This window comes from Carcharodon carcharias, chromosome 36 (genome assembly GCF_017639515.1).
Source record: "Carcharodon carcharias isolate sCarCar2 chromosome 36, sCarCar2.pri, whole genome shotgun sequence".
In the NCBI taxonomy this organism is placed as follows: domain Eukaryota; kingdom Metazoa; phylum Chordata; class Chondrichthyes; order Lamniformes; family Lamnidae; genus Carcharodon; species Carcharodon carcharias.
In genome coordinates, this window is record NC_054502.1 from 3,613,956 (window position 1) to 3,630,051 (window position 16,096).

At 56.7% G+C, this 16,096-nt stretch overlaps 1 protein-coding gene across 9 annotated transcripts in view; it reads left to right on the forward strand.

The window, feature by feature from the left end:
* The window catches only part of LOC121272902 (CREB-regulated transcription coactivator 2-like), a 238,865-nt gene that overhangs the window by 187,328 nt on the left and 35,441 nt on the right, over positions 1-16,096 (forward strand). For 4 of the 9 annotated variants that reach the window (XM_041179740.1, XM_041179748.1, XM_041179745.1 and 1 more), the window contains exons 5-10: positions 7,313-7,384; positions 8,237-8,340; positions 9,643-9,681; positions 10,279-10,361; positions 10,604-10,653; positions 12,124-12,249. In XM_041179740.1, the coding sequence (XP_041035674.1) occupies positions 7,313-7,384; positions 8,237-8,340; positions 9,643-9,681; positions 10,279-10,361; positions 10,604-10,653; positions 12,124-12,249 (474 nt within the window). The remainder of the gene's footprint in view (positions 1-7,312; positions 7,385-8,236; positions 8,341-9,642; positions 9,682-10,278; positions 10,362-10,603; positions 10,654-12,123; positions 12,250-16,096) is intronic. The other 5 variants (XM_041179747.1, XM_041179743.1, XM_041179744.1 and 2 more) reach the window with 5 other exon arrangements.

Below are 16,096 nucleotides of genomic sequence, written 5' to 3' on the forward strand. Positions count from 1 at the left end.
TGTGTCTCTCTTGGTGGGCGTGTGTGTCTCTCTGTGGGCGTGTGTGTCTCTGTGGGCGTGTGTGTGTCTCTGTGGGCGTGTGTGTCTCTCTGTGGGCGTGTGTGTGTCTCTGTGGGCGTGTGTGTGTTTCTCTGTGGGCGTGTGTGTGTTTCTCTGTGGGCGTGTGTGTGTCTCTCTGTGGGCGTGTGTGTGTCTCTCTGTGGGCGTGTGTGTGTCTCTCTGTGGGCGTGTGTGTCTCTCTGTGGGCGTGTGTGTCTCTCTGTGGGCGTGTGTGTCTCGCTCTGTGGGCGTGTGTGTCTCTCTCTCTGTGGGCGTGTGTGTCTCTCTGTGGGCGTGTGTGTCTCTCTGTGGGCGTGTGTGTCTCTCTGTGGGCGTGTGTGTCTCCGTGTGGGCGTGTGTGTCTGTCTGTGGGCGTGTGTGTCTCTCTCTCTCTGTGGGCGTGTGTGTCTCTCTGTGGGCGTGTGTGTCTCTCTGTGGGCGTGTGTGTCTCTCTGTGGGCGTGTGTGTCTCTCTGTGGGCGTGTGTGTCTCCGTGTGGGCGTGTGTGTCTCCGTGTGGGCGTGTGTGTCTCCGTGTGGGCGTGTGTGTCTCCGTGTGGGCGTGTGTGTCTCCGTGTGGGCGTGTGTGTCTCCGTGTGGGCGTGTGTGTCTCCGTGTGGGCGTGTGTGTCTCCGTGTGGGCGTGTGTGTCTCCGTGTGGGCGTGTGTGTCTCCGTGTGGGCGTGTGTGTCTCTCTGTGGGCGTGTGTGTCTCTCTGTGGGCGTGTGTGTCTCTCTGTGGGCGTGTGTGTCTCCGTGTGGGCGTGTGTGTCTGTCTGTGGGCGTGTGTGTCTCTCTGTGGGCGTGTGTGTCTCTCTCTCTCTGTGGGCGTGTGTGTCTCTCTGTGGGCGTGTGTGTCTCTCTGTGGGCGTGTGTGTCTCTCTGTGGGCGTGTGTGTCTCCGTGTGGGCGTGTGTGTCTCGCTGTGGGCGTGTGTGTCTCTCTGTGGGCGTGTGTGTCTCGCTGTGGGCGTGTGTGTCTCCGTGTGGGCGTGTGTGTCTGTCTGTGGGCGTGTGTGTCTCTCTGTGGGCGTGTGTGTCTCTCTGTGGGCGTGTGTGTCTCGCTGTGGGCGTGTGTGTCTCCGTGTGGGCGTGTGTGTCTGTCTGTGGGCGTGTGTGTCTCTCTGTGGGCGTGTGTGTCTCTCTCTCTCTGTGGGCGTGTGTGTCTCTCTGTGGGCGTGTGTGTCTCTCTGTGGGCGTGTGTGTCTCTCTGTGGGCGTGTGTGTCTCGCTGTGGGCGTGTGTGTCTCGCTGTGGGCGTGTGTGTCTCCGTGTGGGCGTGTGTGTCTCCGTGTGGGCGTGTGTGTCTCCGTGTGGGCGTGTGTGTCTCTCTGTGGGCGTGTGTGTCTCTCTCTCTCTCTGTGGGCGTGTGTGTCTCTCTCTCTGTGGGTGTGTGTGTCTCTCTCTCTCTGTGGGCGTGTGTGTCTCTCTCTCTGTGGGTGTGTGTGTCTCTCTCTCTCTGTGGGCGTGTGTGTCTCTCTCTCTGTCGGCGCGTGCATTTCTCTCTCTCTGTGGGCGCGTGCCTCTCGCTCTCTCTGTGTGTGGGCATGTCTCTCTCTCCCTCTCTGTGGGTGTGTGTGTCTCTCTCTCTGGGCGTCTGTCTGTCTCTCTCTCTCTCTCTGTCTCTCTGTGGGCGTGTGTCTCTCTCTCTGGGCGTCTGTCTGTCTCTCTCTCTCTCTCTGTCTCTCTCGGGCCTCCCCACCCGCGCCCTCTCACCTTCCCCCCCTCCCCGTCCCCCCCCCTCTCCCCATCCCACCGGCCTCACCGTTCCCCCCCCCTCACTGTCTCCCCCCCACGGTCCCATTTCCCCTCCACACCCACCCCCCTGCCGTCACCCCCTCTCACTGTCCCCCACCTCTACCCTCGCCATCCTCCTCCTTCTCCCCCCCCCCCCACCTCACGCCAGAGCCCTCTCATGTGCTCCAACTCACGCTCCATCTTTCAAGCATGCTGGAGCACGGGGTGGGGAGAGACTGTGAGATGGTGGTGGGGGGGAGAGACTGTGATGGAGTGTGGGGGGAGAGACTGTGAGATGGTGGTGGGGGAGAGACTGTGAGATGGTGGTGGGGGGGGAGAGACTGTGAGATGGTGGGGAGGGGGAGAGACTGTGAGATGGTGGTGGGGGGGAGAGACTGTGAGATGGTGGTGGGGGGGAGAGACTGTGAGATGGTGGTGGGGGGGGAGAGACTGAGATGGTGGGGGGAGAGAGACTGTGATGGTGGTGGGGGGAGAGAGACTGTGATGGTGGTGGGGGGAGAGAGACTGTGATGGTGGTGGGGGGAGAGAGACTGTGATGGTGGTGGGGGGAGAGAGACTGTGAGATGGTGGGGGGGGAGAGACTGAGATGGTGGGGGGGGGGAGACTGTGAGATGGTGGGGGGGGAGAGACTGTGAGATGGTGGGGGGGAGAGACTGTGAGATGGTGGAGGGGGAGAGACTGAGATGGTGGAGGGGGAGAGACTGTGAGATGGAGTGGGGGGGGAGAGACTGAGATGGTGGGGGGGAGAGACTGAGATGGAGGGGGGGAGAGACTGTGAGATGGTGGGGGGGAGAGACTGAGATGGTGGGGGGGAGAGACTGTGAGATGGAGGGGGGGAGAGACTGAGATGGAGGGGGGGAGAGACTGAGATGGAGGGGGGGAGAGACTGTGAGATGGAGGGGGGGAGAGACTGTGAGATAGTGGGGGGGAGAGACTGAGATGGTGGGGGGGAGAGACTGTGAGATGGAGGGGGGGAGAGACTGAGATGGTGGGGGGGAGAGACTGTGAGATGGAGGGGGGGAGAGACTGAGATGGTGGTGGGGGGAGAGACTGTGAGATGGAGGGGGGGAGAGACTGTGAGATGGTGGGGGGGGAGAGACTGAGATGGTGGGGGGGAGAGACTGAGATGGAGGGGGGGAGAGACAGAGATGGTGGGGGGGAGAGACTGTGAGATGGAGGGGGGGAGAGACTGAGATGGAGGGGGGGAGAGACTGTGAGATGGAGGGGGGGAGAGACTGTGAGATGGAGGGGGGGAGAGACTGTGAGATGGAGGGGGGGAGAGACTGAGATGGAGGGGGGGAGAGACTGAGATGGAGGGGGGGAGAGACTGTGAGATGGTGGGGGGGGAGAGACTGTGAGATGGTGGGGGGGAGAGACTGAGATGGTGGGGGGGAGAGACTGAGATGGTGGGGGGGGAGAGACTGAGATGGTGGTGGGGGGGAGAGACTGAGATGGTGGGGGGGGAGAGACTGAGATGGTGGGGGGAGAGACTGTGAGATGGTGGTGGGGGGGAGAGACTGTGAGATGGTGGGGGGGGAGAGACTGAGATGGTGGGGGGAGAGACTGTGAGATGGTGGTGGGGGGGAGAGACTGTGAGATGGTGGGGGGGGAGAGACTGTGAGATGGAGGGGGGGAGAGACTGTGGGATGGAGGGGGGAGAGACTGAGATGGAGGGGGGGAGAGACTGAGATGGAGGGGGGGAGAGACTGTGAGATGGAGGGGGGGAGAGACTGAGATGGAGGGGGGGAGAGACTGTGAGATGGAGGGGGGGAGAGACTGAGATGGAGGGGGGGAGAGACTGAGATGGAGGGGGGGAGAGACTGTGAGATGGTGGGGGGGGAGAGACTGTGAGATGGTGGGGGGGGAGAGACTGAGATGGTGGGGGGGGAGAGACTGAGATGGTGGGGGGGAGAGACTGAGATGGTGGGGGGGGAGAGACTGAGATGGTGGGGGGGAGAGACTGAGATGGTGGGGGGGGAGAGACTGAGATGGTGGGGGGGGAGAGACTGAGATGGTGGGGGGAGAGACTGTGAGATGGTGGGGGGGGGAGAGACTGAGATGGTGGGGGGGGAGAGACTGAGAGATGAAGGGGGGAGAGACTGTGAGATGGTGGGGAGGGGGAGAGACTGTGAGATGGTGGGGGGGGAGAGACTGTGAGATGGTGGGGGGGAGAGACTGAGAGATGAAGGGGGGAGAGACTGTGAGATGGTGGGGAGGGGGAGAGACTGTGAGATGGTGGGGGGGGAGAGACTGAGAGATGAAGGGGGGAGAGACTGTGAGATGGTGGGGAGGGGGAGAGACTGTGAGATGGTGGGGAGGGGGAGAGACTGTGAGATGGTGGGGAGGGGGAGAGACTGTGAGATGGTGGGGAGGGGGAGAGACTGTGAGATGGAGGGGAGGGGGAGAGACTGTGAGATGGTGGGGAGGGGGAGAGACTGTGAGATGGTGGGGAGGGGGAGAGACTGTGAGATGGTGGGGGGGGAGAGACTGTGAGATGGAGTGGGGGGGAGAGACTGTGAGATGGTGGGGGGGGAGAGACTGAGATGGTGGGGGGGAGAGACTGAGAGATGAAGGGGGGAGAGACTGTGAGATGGTGGGGAGGGGGAGAGACTGTGAGATGGTGGGGAGGGGGAGAGACTGTGAGATGGTGGGGAGGGGGAGAGACTGTGAGATGGTGGGGAGGGGGAGAGACTGTGAGATGGAGTTGGGGGGAGACTGTGAGAATGTGGGGGGGGAGAGACTGTGTGATTGTGGTGGGGGAGACTGTGAGATGGGTGGGGGGAGAGACTGTGAGATGGAGGGAGGGAGAGACTGTGAGATGGTGGGGGGGGGGATAGACTGTGAGATGGTGGTGGGGGGGGGAGAGACTATGAGGTTGTCGGGGGTGGGGAGAGACTGTGAGATGGTGGGGAGGGGGAGAGACTGTGAGATGGAGGTGGGGGAGACTGTGAGATGGGTGGGGGGAGAGACTGTGAGATGGGGGGGGGCAGAGATTGTGAGATGGAGTTGGGGGTGACTGTGAGAATGTCGGGGGGGAAGAGACTGTGAGATTGTGGTGGGGGGGAGAGACTGAGATGGAGGTGGGGGGGGAGACTGTGAGATGGTTGGGGGGGGGTAGAGAGACTGAGAGATGGTGGGGGGGAGAGACTGAGAGATGGTGGGGGGGGAGAGACTGTGAGATGGAGGGGGGAGAGACTATGAGGTTGTCGGGGGTGGGGGGAGACTGTGAGATGGAGGTGGGGGAGAGACTGTGAGATGGAGGTGGGGGAGAGACTGTGAGATGGAGTGGGGGGGAGAGACTGTGAGATGGATGGGGGAGAGACTGTGAGATGGAGGGGGGTGGAGAGACTGTGAGATGGAGGGGGGTGGAGAGACTGTGAGATGGAGGGGGGGAGAGACTGTGAGATGGAGGGGGGTGGAGAGACTGTGAGATGGAGGGGGGGGGAGACTGTGAGATGGAGGGGGGTGGCGAGACTGTGAGATGGAGGGGGGGGGAGACTGTGAGATGGAGGGGGGTGGCGAGACTGTGAGATGGTGGGGGGGGGGAGACTGAGAGATGGTGGGGGGGGGGAGAGACTGAGAGATGGTGGTGGGGGGGAGAGACTGTGAGATGGTGGGGGGGGGGAGAGACTGTGAGATGGAGGGGGGGAGAGAGCCTGTGAGATGGAGGGGGGGAGAGACTGTGAGATGGAGGGGGGGAGAGACTGTGAGATGGTGGGAGGGGGGAGAGACTGTGAGATGGTGGGGGGGGGGAGAGACTGTGAGATGGAGGGGGGGAGAGACTGTGAGATGGTGGGGGGGGGGATAGACTGTGAGATGGTGGTGGGGGGGGAGAGACTATGAGGTTGTCGGGGGTGGGGAGAGACTGTGAGATGGTGGGGAGGGGGAGAGACTGTGAGATGGAGGTGGGGGAGACTGTGAGATGGGTGGGGGGAGAGACTGTGAGATGGAGGGGGGGAGAGACTGTGAGATGGAGTGGGGGGGAGAGACTGTGAGATGGAGGGGGGGGAGACTGTGAGATGGGTTTGGGGAGAGACTGTGAGATGGAGGGGGGAGAGACTGTGAGATGGAGGGGGGAGAGACTGTGAGATGGAGGGGGGGGAGACTGTGAGATGGAGGGGGGGGAGACTGTGAGATGGTGGGGGGGGAGACTGTGAGATGGAGGGGGGAGAGAGAGACTGTGAGATGGTGGGGGGAGAGAGAGACTGTGAGATGGTGGGGGGAGAGAGAGACTGTGAGATGGTGGGGGGAGAGAGAGACTGTGAGATGGTGGCGGGGGGGCGGTCTGTGAGATGGAGGGGGGAGAGACTGTGAGATGGAGGGGGGAGAGAGACTGTGAGATGGTGGGGAGAGAGAGACTGTGAGATGGTGGGGGGAGAGAGAGACTGTGAGATGGTGGGGGGAGAGAGACTGTGAGATGGAGGGGGGGGAGACTGTGAGATGGAGGGGGGAGAGAGACTGTGAGATGGAGGGGGGAGAGAGACTGTGAGATGGAGGGGGGAGAGAGACTGTGAGATGGTGGGGGGGAGAGAGACTGTGAGATGGTGGGGGGAGAGAGACTGTGAGATGGTGGGGGGGGGGAGACTGTGAGATGGAGGGGGGAGAGAGACTGTGAGATGGTGGGGGGGAGAGAGACTGTGAGATGGTGGGGGGAGAGAGACTGTGAGATGGTGGGGGGGGGGGGGAGACTGTGAGATGGAGGGGGGAGAGAGACTGTGAGATGGTGGGGGGAGAGAGAGACTGTGAGCTGGAGGGGGGAGACTGTGAGATGGAGGGGGGGGAGACTGTGAGATGGAGGGGGGAGAGAGAGACTGTGAGATGGAGGGGGGAGAGAGAGACTGTGAGATGGAGGGGGGAGAGAGAGACTGTGAGATGGAGGGGGGAGACTGTGAGATGGAGGGGGAGAGACTGTGAGATGGAGGGGGGGAGACTGTGAGATGGAGGGGGAGAGAGAGACTGTGAGATGGAGGGGGAGAGACTGTGAGATGGAGGGGGGGAGACTGTGAGATGGAGGGGGAGACTGTGAGATGGAGGGGGGGAGACTGTGAGATGGAGGGGGGAGAGAGAGACTGTGAGATGGAGGGGGGAGAGAGAGACTGTGAGATGGAGGGGGGAGAGAGACTGTGAGATGGAGGGGGGAGAGAGACTGTGAGATGGAGGGGGGAGAGAGAGACTGTGAGATGGAGGGGGGAGAGAGACTGTGAGATGGAGGGGGGAGAGAGACTGTGAGATGGAGGGGGAGAGAGAGACTGTGAGATGGTGGGGGTGGCGCGGTCTGTGAGATGGACCAGGTGCCGGGGGGGTGATGATGGAGTGTCCACGTGCGCTGTGTCTGCCCCACACTGTCGCTCTCTCGCTCTCTGTTTCTCCTGGTTTGCCCTGACATGTGACTGTCCTGTGCTGTCACTTCTCTTTCATTTCTTAGGAACATTGAGAGGCTCGCTCCTTTTCGTAGGCCTGCTTCTCCTTCCTGTTTCAGTGATGTCTTTAATGTGGTTTATTTCTTTTCCCCCCACGTAAAGGAACGCCCCACCTTGGTGCAACTTCCCAATGGAGAAAGGACATCGATTTGGATTAAGCTCGACCCTGAACAGGTGAACTGTTTGTCCTCACACCTTGTCCTGCTCTGCAGCCCCTCAGCACAGAGGTTACATTCCCAGGCAAGAGGGAAGGCTAAATGATTCTGAATGTACTCTTCCAGGGCTGTTTGTCCCCCAGCCTGGATTATGGCTGGGCTGGGTGATGGAGTGAGACGTATCCATGACCAACAGCCTGACAGGTGGAAGTCTCCCCAGAGCCAAGCTGACTTGAGCCCTTATTTTATGGTGAATGCATTGTGAGCTGCACTGGGTTTAGTGTGAGCACAGCTTCTGTCCTTATTGGTCATTGCTAGCTATTGGATCTTATACCCTCGCAAGTTACAATTGAAAATTCTGGGTATCAGCAGCAGATCTGTCAGCTTATTGTTTTAGGTGGAACCCAGTTCTCCGTCAGGGTCTCACCACAGTAGTCGGGACGTGAGGGGTATTTTGTATGAAAATACTTATCTCTCTCTCTCTCCTTTTCTCTCCTTCTAGACTCGTCTGTGCCGTTTATTCTCTTTCACCTTCTTTCTCTCTGTCTCGCTCTTCCCACACCCCCATCCCCACCCCCCCCCTTTCTTACCTCCCCTGTCCTTCTGGGCACACACCTCCCACAACCTTGCAAATTCTACCCACATTCCCCCACCCCCCCCACCCCTTTCCGACCGACAGTCTCCTCCTCCGTTGCCCAGCCTCCGCCTCTCCGTTGCCTCCCCCCCACCCCCATCCCCCCCTCCACAGTCTCCCATGTCACCCTCTTTCGTACATACTGATAGGCCTGGTACCAGCATTTTCAATGTTTCTTTTCTCTCTGACGATACGTGAGGGATGCATTTGGCTTTTTGACTTTTATTCCTTTTGCAGAACCAACTCTGACTCTGCCCTGCACACGAGCGTCAATAATCCGAATGCAGCCAGTTCATTCGCCAGCCCAGGCAAGGCTGTGCTGAGCCAGACCAAGAGAAGCGGTAAGTGTTAGCAGCGAGCAGCAAGGGCTGTCCTTAAACTGAAGCTCTCCAAGTACAAGTGCGTGTCTATTAAAACCAAAGTGCTGAATGGCGTAAAGATTAGAAAGAACTGATCTTTGCCTGACTCCCTGTTCAGAGTTTCATGAAGACTGAACTACCAGAGAGAGAGAGAGAGAGAGTCGATCGCACAGTGACACAAGATCACTGGATGGTGCAGTGGGGTTGAACACAGTCACTCCTGGGATCTTTGCTTGAGTTCTCAAAGCTAGTTCTCACTTCTCAAAACTGCTGCTCTGAAGTAAAGTCACATGAGGGACAGGAACTTTTCTGCAGCAAGCTCAGAACTTAGATCGAATTATAAAGGCCTATTCAGTCAGTGAGGTGGTCCAATCTCCCTACATCACATTAACCGTCTGTCAGTGTTCCAGGGTGTTTGCCTCTGCTCCAACTGGAGCCTGTTCTTTATCTGAAAAGCCAACGTCTGAACACTGCACCAAATTACTGTTCCCAAGTTTGATCTTGTATCCCTATTCCACACCCAGGACAGGTACAGCACGGGGTTAGATACAGAGTAAAGCTCCCTCTACACCGTCCCCATCAAACACTCCCAGGACAGGTACAGCACGGGGTTAGATACAGAGTAAAGCTCACTCTACACTGTCCCCATCAAACACTCCCAGGACAGGTACAGCATGGGGTTAGATACAGAGTAAACTCCCTCTACACTGTCCCCATCAAACACTCCCAGGACGGATACAGCACGGGGTTAGATACAGAGTAAAGCTCCCTCTACACCGTCCCCATCAAACACTCCCAGGACAGGTACAGCACGGGGAGGTTGTAGTGGTATATTCTGCTTGTTACACAGGCATTACTCCTCTGCACTGTAAGGTAGGAAGGTTCCTGGTGAATAAATGTTGAGTGAGGTGCTTGTGTCATTATTACTCAGCGTGAGGCTTGATTACCATCGTTACACCAGAATCACCGTGGTTTGAAAGGCTAGTCTACTCGATCCCTTTTGTAAAGTAACTGGAAGGGAGGTGAGAATTCGTTTTACCATAGGATCTGGAATGCGCTACCTGAACAGCTGGCGACAGTAGATCAATAGTAATTTTCAAAAGAAAATGAAAATAAACCTGAAACTGAGAAATTCACAGGGCTATCGGCAAAGGGCAGATGATTGGGGATAATTGAATAGATCTTTCAGAGTGACAGCACAGGCATGAAGTGCCGACTGTCCTCTTCCTGAGCTATAAGATGCAATGATTCCGGATCATTCTAACTTTCTCCTTCATTTGTCAGCAGCTTTAGTGGATGGTGAGTTGGCCGGCCTGGGAAAAGGTGAGTGTGTCTATAAGGTATACACCTCATCTTGACCCAGTGTACATCTAAAATCCTTAACTTGTCCCCTCTCCTGACTGGGGACGTATTGGGAGATGTCAACTGACATACGTGAGCCAGAAGCTCCGAGCTTGACTTGTTCCGTACAGGGTGAAGGTCCGAGTTTGAGTCGGTCTGTATAGAGTCTATGGGGAATGAGATTCTGTAGACGGTTGCTGTAAAGGTAGTGGTGAATATTCTCAGAATAAAGAGGGAGGTAGAATGTCTCTCAACTTTCCTGTGTGCCTATAACCTGATCTCCCTGATATCGCAGAGCAGTTGGTATGACTTGTGCTCGTGGAGGTTAGGGGCAGGTAAGTGCAGACAGTGTGATATGAGTGGAAGGCAGCCCCTACAAGCTGGGGCCTGTGGTAGAGTAGCTTCCTATTCTAGATCTGTAAGGCTGTTTGTACAAGGACACAAATGTTAGGAGCAGGAATAGACCAGGGAGGTTAGTGCCCAGGCTAGCGCAGAGGCGATGGTGCACCCGCGTAGATGGATTCACTCATGTTCTCTGTTTCCTGAACTTCCGTGACTCTTTTCTGCTTTGTTTCCCAGGTTTCCCATTCTCTGTTCCGCCACAGGATAATCTCCAAGATGATGATAAACCACTGCCCAAAGCTCTGTGGGATACAAGGAAGGTGAGGCACCACCGATGTCACTGTTGACTGTATCAGCGCACTGCCTGTAATGTAATGCACTGCCTGTAATGTAATGCGCTGCCTGTAATGTAATGCACTGCCTGTAATGTAATGCACTGCCTGTAATGTAATGCACTGCCTGTAATGTAATGCACTGCCTGTAATGTAGGGCTGAACTTCAACCCTTTCAGACTGAGGCTGGATTAAACGAATGCAAACTGACCTAAATCTGTTATCCACAGGTACAGAGTGTGACGTCACGGCCCAAATCCTGTGAGGTGCCTGGCATCAAGTAAGTCTCCATTTCACAGAACCCTGCACTTCAAAATGAAGAGCATTGCAGAGTTTTGGGTCAGACCTGATTGACTCAGGTGTAATCACAGTGACCCATAGCCTGTGCCCAATCCATTCATTCTTTGTCCTGGGAGGGTTTGATGGGGACGGTGTAGAGGGAGCTTTACTCTGTATCTAACCCCGTGCTGTACCTGTCCTGGGAATGTTTGATGGGGACGGTGTAGAGGGAGCTTTACTCTGTATCTAACCCCGTGCTGTACCTGTCCTGGGAGTGTTTGATGGGGACAGTGTAGAGGGAGCTTTACTCTGTATCTAACCCCATACTGTACCTGCCCTGGGAGTGTTTGATGGGGACAGTGTAGAGGCAGCTTTACTCTGTATCTAACCCCGTGCTGTACCTGTCCTGGGAGTGTTTGATGGGGACAGTGTAGAGGGAGCTTTACTCTGTATCTAACCCCATACTGTACCTGCCCTGGGAGTGTTTGATGGGGACAGTGTAGAGGGAGCTTTACTCTGTATCTAACCCCGTGCTGTACCTGTCCTGGGAGTGTTTGATGGGGACAGTGTAGAGGGAGATTTACTCTGTATCTAACCCCGTGCTGTACCTGTCCTGGGAATGTTTGATGGGGACAGTGTAGAGGGAGATTTACTCTGTATTAACCCCGTGCTGTACCTGTCCTGGGAGTGTTTATTCGGGAATGTGAATGCGGCGATGTAGAATTTGCTGGAGAAAATGCAGGAACATTGCACTCTGAGCGTTATCTGTCCAGCATCTTGGTGCTGACTGTTTCTGACCCCATTGCAAGGTGTCCGACTGAAAACCAAATACTTCAGTCTCGTTACAGTCTTGCTGATTTTATCCCACTGCCCAGCCAGTTACCTTTCCCTTTTTGCTGTGATTGCTTGTGACTGGGATTCAGGTCCTGGGCCAGTTAGTGGGAGTCAGGATGTTGTTAATGGTGCTTCCTGCTGAGCTGGCCTGTTTCAGTGAGTTTATTTCCCTCACCTCACCATCCACCGCCCTCTCCTGTTGGTGCTGACCCTGGTCCGGCTTACTCGCCTCCCAGTACTGAACCCAGCAGCCCAGCCGGGCAGGGAGAAGGTGCTCAATCTCAGCCAGAGCCCATCCCTTCCCAGCACAGACTTCCTGGAGAATCCTGACCCAGTTTCCCTTCATCACTCAGCTCCGCAGCAGGACATCTGTCTTTCCTGTTCCGCCTGGGTGATGCATTTACCCCACCCCGCCCCCCCCCACTTAACAATCAATCTCCATGGCCCCCAACCCCACCCTGCTCGAGTTTGCACCCTGGCCAGTTCACAGCCTCTTGGAGGGTTTTAGGAGGGTTGGGGAGGGGGCAGGGTGATAAGGGATGGGAGCATATTGCCTCTACCTAGCCCATGAGGGGTTTTGGATAGAGGGAATGCAGTGTCCAGGAGAAGCTGACACTCTGTATGTCTCCCCCTGCAGCAAAGCCCACCCGCTGTTCTCTGAGTATGGAGCAGCACTGCCTTCGGAAGGCATGGAGGAGTCCATGACCTGGTCACCACCCGCCCAGCAAAAGGACGACCTGTGGAGGCGAGCGACCAGGAAGGGGCAAGTCAACTGAGCTAACTGAGACACACGAGAAACTGCTGGTCCCATCCCTTCCTCTGCAGGTCCCCCATCCCTGTCCCCTCGCTTGTGGGGTAATGGCGCATCTGATACAGGACAGACCCCCAACCACTACACCCCCATCCCCGCCCTCTCGCTTGTGGGGTAATGGCGCATCTGATACAGGACAGACCCCCATCCCCGCCCTCTCGCTTGTGGGGTAATGGCACATCTGATACAGGACAGACCCCCCACCCACAGCGCCCCCATCCCCGCCCCCTCGCTTGTGGGGTAATGGTGCATCTGATACAGGACAGACCCCCAACCACTACACCCCCATCCCCGCCCCCTCGCTTGTGGGGTAATGGCGCATCTGATACAGGACAGACCCCCACCCACGATGCCCCCATCCCCGCCCTCTCGTTGTGGGGTAATGGCGCATCTGATAGAGGACAGAGCCCCACCCACAATGCCCCCATCCCCGCCCCCTGGCTTGTGGGGTAATGGTGCATCTGATACAGGACAGACCCTCACCCACTACATCCCCATCCCCGTCTCCTGGCTTGGGGGGTAATGGCGCATCTGAAACAGGACAGACGCCACTATGCCCCCATCCCCGTCTCCTGGCTTGGGGGGTAATGGTACATCTGATGCAAGACAAACCCCCACCCACAACACCACCCCCCCTACCAACAACACCCCATTCCTGCCCCCTGGCTCAGGGGGTAATGGTGCACCTGATGTAGAACAGACCCCCCCACCTACAACCTCCCCACACAGACCCCCCCCTGCTGATTCGGGGATAACCCCACAGCCAATGTAGGACAGGTTCCTCCCACCCCCTATTATTATTGTGTCCACAGACAGTCTATACGTGGCCTAGCCAGAACTGGACACATTTTTGCGCCTTGTTGTTGAATTCGGCAAGATCTGCAACAGTGCAGGGTTCCTCTAGCAATAGACATTGCAGGCGATGTTGCATAAGTTTGTGGCTCAGTTCCACATTGACAAGTTGTCGGGCAGGTTGCATATCCCAATTTGCTTAGTGACACCTTTGAACGACCTACACCAGTCCTAAGTCTGTTCAGGCACTTCCAGGTTGCCCAGTTGCAATTAGCTCCTGGGGGAAGGCTTTCATCTGGTAGAATTTCCATCGCTGAGAGTTGTTCGAGACTGGCGAGCCAGTCTTTCCACAAGGCCATGCGGGCTTCAGCTGGGGTTCCTGATTCGCCCTGATTCAGGGGTAACTGTACGGCCGGTGTAGGACAGGTTCCCTCACCCCCTGATTCAGGGGTAACTGTGCGGCCGGTGTAGGACAGGTTCCCTCACCCCCTGATTCAGGGGTAACTGTATGGCCGGTGTAGGACAGGTTCCCTCACCCCCTGATTCAGGGGTAACTGTACGGCCGGTGTAGGACAGGTTCCCTCACCCCCTGATTCAGGGGTAACTGTATGGCCGGTGTAGGACAGGTTCCCTCACCCCCTGATTCAGGGGTAACTGTATGGCCAGTGTAGGACAGGTTCCCTCACCCCCTGATTCAGGGGTAACTGTACGGCCAGTGTAGGACAGGTTCCCTCACCCCCTGATTCAGGGGTAACTGTATGGCCGGTGTAGGACAGGTTCCCTCACCCCCTGATTCAGGGGTAACTGTACGGCCGGTGTAGGACAGGTTCCCTCACCCCCTGATTCAGGGGTAACTGTATGGCCGGTGTAGGACAGGTTCCCTCACCCCCTGATTCAGGGGTAACTGTATGGCCGGTGTAGGACAGGTTCCCTCACCCCCTGATTCAGGGGTAACTGTATGGCCGGTGTAGGACAGGTTCCCTCACCCCCTGATTCAGGGGTATCTGTATGGCCGGTGTAGGACAGGTTCCCTCACCCCCTGATTCAGGGGTATCCATACGGCCGGTGTAGGACAGGTTCCCTCACCCCCTGATTCAGGGGTATCTGTACGGCCAGTGTAGGACAGGTTCCCTCACCCCCTGATTCAGGGGTATCTGTATGGCCGGTGTAGGACAGGTTCCCTCACCCCCTGATTCAGGGGTATCCATACGGCCGGTGTAGGACAGGTTCCCTCACCCCCTGATTCAGGGGTATCTGTACGGCCAGTGTAGGACAGGTTCCCTCACCCCCTGATTCAGGGGTAACTGTAAAGCCGGTGTAGGACAGGTTGTCCCCCACCCCCGATTGTTCAGAGGGCGCTTTTCATCACTTCCCCAACCCAGAGCCCTGAGGTCAGTTGTCCCTCCTGGACACCCAGGGGCCCTAAGGCCAGTTGTCCCTCCGGGCACCCAGGGGCCCCCAGGTCAGTTGTCCCTCCTGGACACCCAGGGGCTCTGAGGTCAGTTGTCCCTCCAGACACCCAGGGGTCCTGAAGTCAGTTGTCCCTCCCTCGCTGCTGCTATTAGAGATTAGTGAACTCAGAGGGCTGGCACTTTAGCTGACTCCATCAAACTTGATGGATAATGCATCGACTCACTGAGCCACAACTCTCTGTAGCGATCTCAACTGCTGGCATTTCAATGTGTGTTCTCTTCAAATGGAAGAATGTGACGATGTGAGGGAGGGTCCTGTGGGGCAGGACAGTGACTGGGAAAGGAGAAAATGCGGAACATAAGAAATATAAGCAAGAGGAGACTATCCGGCCCCTCAATCCTTCTCCACTTACAATACGATCATGGCCAACCTTCAACCTCAAATCCACTTGCCCACCATATCCCCACATCCCTCGAATCCCGGAGTATCCAAACATCCGTCAATCTCATACTCGCTGACTGAGAAACCCACAGCCTGCGGGGTTGAGAGCTCCACAGATTCACAACGCTCTGGGTAAAGGAATTTCTCCTCATCTCAGTCTGAAGTGGCTGCCCCCTCATCCTGAGACTGCCCCCCCCGATCTAGACTCCAGTCACGGGTGACTCAGCCTTTCCAAATCAACCCTGTCAAGCCCTTTTAAGAATTTTATACATTTCAATGAGATCATCTCTCATTCTTCTAAACTCCACAGAACATTGGCCCCATTTACTCAATCTCTCCGGTAGGATAATCCTCTCACCTCAGGGAATCCTGGAACCAGTGGCAAGGAGCACTGACATTCTGTGCCAGTGAAGGTAGCAATGTATCGCACAGTCCAGGGAAAGGGCTGAATTTCGACGTGACTGGGGAGGGCGGTGTGTTGGGCTGGGGATGTGTGTTAAACGTCTAGAGGCCAAATGGTGTGGGAGGAAACTAGACACCATTTACTTACAGAACACAACATTACAGATGTCTACCTCCACCCCCTCCCCCCTCCCCCCCGAACCACCACCCAGTGCCCCAGAGTTCACTCTAATCAATCAGTCAATGACCTCCACCGCCAAACCCTTAACCTTAATCATAAAATAAAGGACCAATCCATGTGCTGAAGCCAAAAGGAGAGACCAGTACAGAGAGGCCCTGATCCCCTGGTGACCTAGACACAGGCAGGGTTGTGGAAGGGATGATATATTAGCGGTCAGACCATGGGCTCTGTGACCAGACAAGGAGCTCGGCATGTTAACCACTTCCGGAGAGGGGAGGGAGGAGATAGCAGGAATCTCCAAACTCAAGCCCACAGTCAGAGTCGAGCGATGGATGGACGTGGGCTTTATAGAGTGGAGTTGTTGACAGAGGATTCATTTAGGTTGCAATGGGGGCACAAGCAGAAAGATACAGAGTCTCTGAAAGAATATTTAAAAAAAATTCATCCTTCTGCCCAAGGTAAATGCGCACGTTGAGATTGATGCACCCCACAGTACTCTCACCTCTTGTACTGGGTTCAAGTTCCCCTCCAGAGACTTGAACCTGAGAATCCAGGCTGACAGTACCACCG